Source organism: Patiria miniata, unplaced genomic scaffold (genome assembly GCF_015706575.1).
Source record: "Patiria miniata isolate m_02_andy unplaced genomic scaffold, ASM1570657v1 HiC_scaffold_7, whole genome shotgun sequence".
Classification (NCBI taxonomy): domain Eukaryota; kingdom Metazoa; phylum Echinodermata; class Asteroidea; order Valvatida; family Asterinidae; genus Patiria; species Patiria miniata.
In genome coordinates this window covers 39,728,920-39,736,049 of record NW_024037074.1, presented here as the reverse complement: position 1 = coordinate 39,736,049, position 7,130 = coordinate 39,728,920, and the positions used below count along the sequence as shown (strand labels likewise).

The window sequence follows — 7,130 nt, the reverse complement described above, 5'->3', positions numbered from 1 at the left end:
GAAGCATACACAATATTATACCATAATCTGTTGTAATTTTCCCTGCCATCCCTTTCCAAGACCTGGTGCATTTTGTAAGCTTTTTCCTTTTCAATCAAAGAAATTCTTGTATAGAGGACAAACTTCCTTCATTTCTGATCTTGATTAAATTTCATAGAGCGAAAAAGTTATGATTGTGTGCCGCATTCATATCTCTGAAAAATGCCGTGGTAATCGGCCAGTCGAGACTCGAAGTTACAACTCAATTTGAATTTCTACTTGGAGGTTTTGTCATTCTTTACCAGCTGTATGCCATTGTCAAATGTATCCGGTTCGTTCGTCAGTTCAGTTTAAACCACGCCCACTTGCCATTAAGTAGCATTGGAACCATTGGAACCGGGAGATAACGCCGTACAACTTTAGGAGTGGTTATCCAATGGGCGCTAGCAATCAGTGGTGCACGCGCGTGCGTGACGTTTTTACTAACGAACCGGATAGTTGATATGGCGTTCTTCAATCCTGCATTTTGTCAACAATGAAATTCAATTTAAGTGTTTCAGTCCCCTCAATTTTCCAAGGAAAACATTCAGATGTCTTGGTCATATGTCTTATACTTGAGGACCACCACGCTCTCCTGGAAGTCAGAAGCGGACACGTCAAATTTGGTGACGACACTGCTAGAAGGGGAACTGATGGATTGAGAAGCAGTGCTTGAAACCAAGGCCACGTCATATGATCGCTTTGGCAAGTGCAATTCCCGACCGCAGCAGATGCGCTTCATGTAGGGTGCAAAGGCGTCGCGGACCTCCTCGCGTCGAGCGCAGAACATGATGAACACAACCACGCCCTGAAAAGAAAACAAGCGGAGAAGGTGAACATTAAACAATGCCTGAGATAAGACTCTCCAGATCGTGCTCTGTAAACTTCAACGAGCTTTTATAAAACCGTAGACTTCACAATCAGGCAGTTTTTGCAAGATCGAGATGACTAGACTACAATAGTGTCATTTTGTACTACAAGCTAACTGTTTCACTGACTAACTCATTGACTGACTGTACCTTGTGTACTGGGCAGTGCTGTCGTATAGGACTATCCCTTTAGGCCAATAAATGGGCCATATCCGACCCATTGGGTATTGTAGTAATAGCCATCCTGAATCAGTTAAAATGCCTCCCCCTCCATTTACCTGCAAGGAGTTAGCCAGACAAAAGATGAGTTGAAAGGTAAAAGTCGCTTCTTCGATGGCCAGGAACCCAAAACACCAGGTCAAGCCCATGAGGGTGGAGATTGCCACGGCATTCTGAAGACGTTTGGAGATCTGCTGGGAGCGAGATGCCTCTTTGACCTTCAGGAGACTGCGCATGACCAAGATGAAGGTGATGATGTTGTGGAGGAGGATGAGACCAATGGGAGCAAGGAGGCCGAGGTACAGCACAAGACCGGGCTCAAGGAAGCAGCTGCAAACGAAGATATATTGATCATCATTTTTTTGAATTTTAGGTAGGTAACACCAGCTTTAATACAATACTTAATAACCTGCATATGTATCACAGTCGCATCTGTATAAGTCTTTGGACATTTTCGAAACTTTGTCTTTGTTTCCAGATTCGGCATGTGTTAAAAGATTGTAGAGGCACTGACTCTGGAGAATTCGGCTCATTATGGGTCCAAGGTCTGCTTGAGGAGAAAAAATCATATTTGTAAGAGAATAAAATTTAGAGTAGTTTAGATTGTAGAAGATTCTTAAATTCCCTGCATACAGTGAAGTAAGCAGAATTTTGGGACAAAGCAGACGTTTCGAAAACTTCTCTATATGATAATAATTAGGTAAAGATAGGTTTTGAGTAATTGGATGAATCTAAACAGCGCCCTCAGATAAGCTAGCATGATCATTCACTTACTAATGTTCGTTGGCAAAGTGATGTGATGCTGCAGCCAATGTGATTATCAACACAATCAATGGTGAACCTAAAAAGGGAGATACAAATCTTATTCTTGATTCAACTTGATTCAAATATTTATTTAACTGATGATAGCAATGATTTTGCTTGGTATCTATTTAAAAATAATGTTTGAGTTTAGACAAAAACTCACCCCAAGCGATGAGGCAAGCCTTGAGCATGTATCGTGGCGCGTCTTCTGGGAACACCTTCACCGTACTGACGTACATGTTCCTGGCTTCAACAGCCATCCACATCATAGTGGACAGAGTCAAGTAGTGCAGCAAAGCAGCCACGAACACACAACCACCTCCGGAGCCCTTTTAAATTAAAGTAGATATAACCGTTATAATTTAAAATCAGATACAATTTACAAAGGACGTTACAATCCGTGCTTTTCATGATGATATGGAAACTGACTTTATACCGGTCCTGGCCACTTTTGACCTCTTCGTGGCTCTAGATATCTATCGCCCCCTAGATTAAACTGAAAAGTTTCCTGCGTTATGTAACATTGGTCACCTTAGCATTGTCGACGCCGGCAACGAACACGATGTACAACATGATCAACGAGAAGCAGAAATTGATGAAGATCTGACGAGATTTGCCTCTTCGCAGTTTCCTACAAAAAACGTTAAAATGTTTATATATATACTTTTTTAGCACTGCCTTACAGCGACAAGACAACACATGGAACGTATAAGCACACAGAGAAACATGGTTGGGTTTAATTTTGCTGATCGTTTCATTACAATGATCTTACCTGATAGCTAAGTATATGATCAGCGTGATAGCCAGAGCTATGATTGACAGTGCAGCGCCAACCTGGCTGATAACATCAAGCGCTCGCTTAGCAGGAGTGTCATCTTTATCGTCAGGTGCTTGGCCCTTTACATCCTGTGAGAAAAGTCAAACCAGTTACGAATCCAGAAAATATTCATAGTAGCATCTATGTATCTAAAAAGTTAAATGATCTCCTAATTGCAAACGTGGAGAAACATTCAGTGAGTGAAGATGAAGTGTTTTTGTTGGCATTGAACGTAGGCATTTCAAAAAGGTACAAACAGGGAAATCATGTAGATTTTATAGAACAATGTATTGTATTGTTTTCTGATAAAATTCCTTCTTTTCCTGCCTTAACGGACCTTCCTTTTTCGTTTGGCTTAAAGTAGTGTAACTCTTCCTTCGAACTGAAAGAGGTACTCTTTTCATTGATTTGTGATGTGCTCCATAATCTAAGCTTGGTACAACCTGCGGGAGTCTATCACCTTGTCGCATTCTTAAATGGAAAAAGCTTTATGTAAGTAGTTTGGAGTCATAATAAGATTGAACTATACATACCACTAGGATTGCGAAGTTGGTGGCATGAAAACAATTACACACGATTGTCTTATTGGTCACTTCAGCAAGCGCGCATCCATCTGTTGTCCAATCGCCGACTCCATCTTCCAGCTCAAAGTCCCAGGACACGCATTGGCCTTCGCTTGATTCCTCCTAAGTTTCGAAATCGGAAGATTGATAAAAGGTACACAAAATTGAATGAAGGCAAAATCTGAAATGATTAGCTTAATGGACATTAACGTTATTTGGCAAAAATATGCCCTAATTAATACTGAAGTATTCTACTCTGGATAAACCGGTATATTCTCATGATCACCTTGAATTCAATCACGACTGGTTCTGTGAGGTTGACAAGTTCAACATTCTCCACAGTCAGTGAGACGACAGATCCAGCAACCTTACGAGTCGAGTTACCCTCCCCTCGATGCTCTCTGATCGAAGCAGACTGGAACAACGTGTCACCAGCGTAGATCAGGAAACTGGCTTTCAGCTGAGCTACATTTTGAAGAAATAGTTTAAAGAGGTACGTTTCTCATATTTGTTTGCACTACCCCCGAAAATCTTATCAACAAACAACGTTTCATAGTGTCATCCCTTGAAATATGTTTTAAGATTCTATGAAAATCTAATTCCGGAGGCTTAGGTTATGCCAATATTTTCATAACTCCACTTCCAATAAGGAACAGCAGTGTGTCTCTTGCTTGAGGACACACGTACGCACAATTTGAACCATTGCTTTCATAGTAGACTTCAGCAAGCACTGCATAGGCCCACCCTCTTTTTTATCTTATCAAATATCGATTATTCACATAATCTTTGATCACACATGATGAACTTACCATTAGGGGACGGTAACAAATTGATGATGTTGCCAGGCAACCGAGCCGATGCCAAGACATCGAGATCCCTCGGTATCACACTAGAGTTCAAAGTCTCGACCTCTGTACCGGCAAGGGTGCCCTCTTGCGGTGACCCTTGTCCAGGATACGTCACATTTGACTGTTTCACGGACACGAAGCTGAGTCCGTTCCCGGTCAGGTTTGGTTCAAGACTGACCGCCTCCACGTGGATTGAGTCCTGACGTATACTGACTTTACCCTCTTGCTGAAGTGTCAGGGAGATTTGAGTCTCCACGGATTTAACGATGGCTGAGGAGGTACCAGCCTCGATCTGAGTGGGTTCGGAGTCAGGAGTTTCAGGCCCAACACTCATGATGACATTGCTGACAGTCTCCAGCACTAGTTCTGTCACCTTCAAGAAATCATGATTAAAATTAACTTCAGTTACATATATTTCTACCATATGTTCCACAGCCCTTTTTTCTTTGAACCATGTATAAAGTCCCCTCTCCGGAATGGTAATTCACCATACCTCTTTGTCCCCCGATCCTGCTTTAACGATGTTCTCCAAAATGCTGGCAACAATCGCAACATCTGCTGTCTCCTTAGATGAATCTGACGTCCGATTGGCTAGAAACTCGGCTACTTCGACTGCATTGCCTTTGCTAACCTCAACCTGTCAACGAATAGGGTTCATGGTCACATCTTCATATCTAAGCTTCTTAAAACACCGCATCTGCCAGCAGTTTTTCACAATTTGCTCAAGTAAACACAGTGTGATTCAAAAACTAGGACCTCTCTGCAAGAGCCACCATTGTAGAATGCTTTTCTGAAAATTGAGCCATCATCTAATTTGGATCAACTAACGTCCTAAGATAAAACAAATTACCTTGACGACGTTTTCGAGAGACACTTCCTTCTTGTCCCCGCAGCCACGAGTCTCCTGCTCCTCCCATCGGAAGTAGAGAGGAGCCTCCAACTTTGAGCAGTTTCGGACGGCTACGGGTTCACCGGCTTCATTTAGGGTCATTAAAACGTAGTAATGCAGATGAACAAAACCATTTTATCAGAAGAAATTGAATCGTTCTAATAAATGCGATATAAGTGAGTCTTGCGGCCAAGAAACAGCGAACGAAAAAGAGGAAGAACAAAGAAGAGGTGGAGAGACGATTAAGAGAAAGAATGGATACATCAGGCAGAGCAAGGAACATTTTGGACTATGGTGAAGGTTTCAAAGACTGTGACAGATTCTAAAGTCAAACCATTTTCAGTTGCCAGTGGACATCGTTGGACAGACTTGGCAGTGGATCCAGCTACTGCTACAGGCCATCTCAGACCGTCATTGGTTGTGTTGGTTGGGCACTGACCTGTTGTGAAAGCACGACAAAGCGTTTTACTAATCTCTCACTCAGTTATTTTTAAAATTCTTTTGATAGGGGTCCAAACAAACTCTTTGAACTATCTTTGCCAAGTTTTCAAATACTCATTTCTCACCTTGTACCACAACAAAGAGTGAACATTCGAAGTGCATATTGTATGCTGCAAACGATTGCTGATAGTCTACTCGGTGAGTTCCTATCAACAATTCAACACCAGGATTGCAACTTGAGGTGAAGTTTGTAGGTCCGTCCCATCCAGTTAGATCCGGTTCCAACCAGCTCACACTGGTACTGGTCGAGCCAGGACTTGCTAATGCCGAGAAATTGGCTGGGCAGACGAGTTTCACAACTGAGAAAGAAGACCAAAAAGTTATGACTAAGTACCTGCAGAGCTATTCTGTTTGTGAAATTGAGGAAGAAACCTTCATTCTTATTTAGGAAAGCACGTGGATAGACGGCTGGAATCCGAGAGAAGTGACTCGAGTTGAGTCGAGTCATTAGGTCAAGAAGGTCGAGTCGAGTCGAGTCAAGTCACAGTGTGTGGTCGAGTCGAGTCAAGTATGTAGCTCGAGTTAATTCGAGTCACAAATGTTCGAAGAGAAAGTCATTTTTATGGTTTTTTGTTTTCGTTCGGGCTACTACATGTGGTGACACCACATTTGACTCTTATTGAAAATAAAAAAGGGGTGCCAGCTGATCGCCATGGGCCTTATTCACGAGTTGGCCATTTTTTGTCGAGTTCCCTGAATGTATTTCATTAATTGTTAACTGTTGACTGGGATGGCGCCAGACTTTTTATGCGGGCACAATGCAGCCTTATTTTACTGTCATTTGTTTTTAAATATGGCTTTAAACATTAGGGAATGTTTAATTACACATGTTAAATTCTTCATTGAAGCAGACTGAAATTTATTATACATTAACTTGCTTTCATTCCTCTTCGCAAGTTCCAAAAATTAAGATTTTACCTAACTTTCAATTCAATATGGCCGATTCGTGAATAAGGCCCATTCAACTAATGGGAACATATTATTCGCGACCATTCTAACGTGACGTGAACAAAAACCAGCACCGGCGTAAACCATTGCAAATATTTTTCGCAAAGTTTGCTTCTATTTTGGGGACTCGAGTCTTATTAGCCTTCCTCAGGAGTCATTCTGATGAGGGACTCGAGTCGAGTCGAGTCATTTGCTCGCAGTGACTCGAATCGAGTCGAGTCATTTGCCCTTAGGGACGCGAGTAGAGTCGACTCATCAAAAATTGTGACTGGAGTCGGACTCGAGTCGAATCATTGACTCGAGTCATTACAACTCTGGGTGATATCAACAAAAGCAGGCAGTAGTAAAGAGGTTGTGGAATGCTCGAAGACATTTCCGTCATTTTTCGGGTATATGTAGCCTTAGGTGTTCACACGTGTGATGAAATAAAAACGACTATTGTGCCTGTCATGAAATGAGTACAAAAGGTACTCCCGATGCAGCGTAGTATGAACAAGTCCTCTTTATTACGTCACGATTTACTATGTTTTGTTTGCTGCCCCCAACGACGACTTTTACACAAATTGCAAGTTCGGGTCGAAACATGACCTGAAAAAAGCTATCAAATGTACCTTTAGTACTCATTTCATGACAGACACAATAGTCGTTTTTATT

General features: G+C 41.9%; 1 protein-coding gene across 1 annotated transcript; it reads right to left on the bottom strand.

The window, feature by feature from the left end:
• Positions 1 to 565: 565 nt before the first annotated feature.
• Positions 566 to 5,129, bottom strand: LOC119745169 (adhesion G-protein coupled receptor G6-like). The gene is made up of 11 exons (XM_038221394.1): positions 4,989 to 5,129; positions 4,632 to 4,775; positions 4,100 to 4,511; positions 3,577 to 3,755; positions 3,261 to 3,413; positions 2,683 to 2,816; positions 2,442 to 2,541; positions 2,074 to 2,239; positions 1,881 to 1,947; positions 1,166 to 1,436; positions 566 to 826 (listed from the first exon to the last, which is right to left on the bottom strand). The coding sequence occupies exons 1-11, from the start codon at positions 5,127 to 5,129 to the stop codon at positions 566 to 568; spliced, it is 2,028 nt and encodes a 675-aa protein (XP_038077322.1).
• Between the last annotated feature and the right edge of the window lie 2,001 nt (positions 5,130 to 7,130).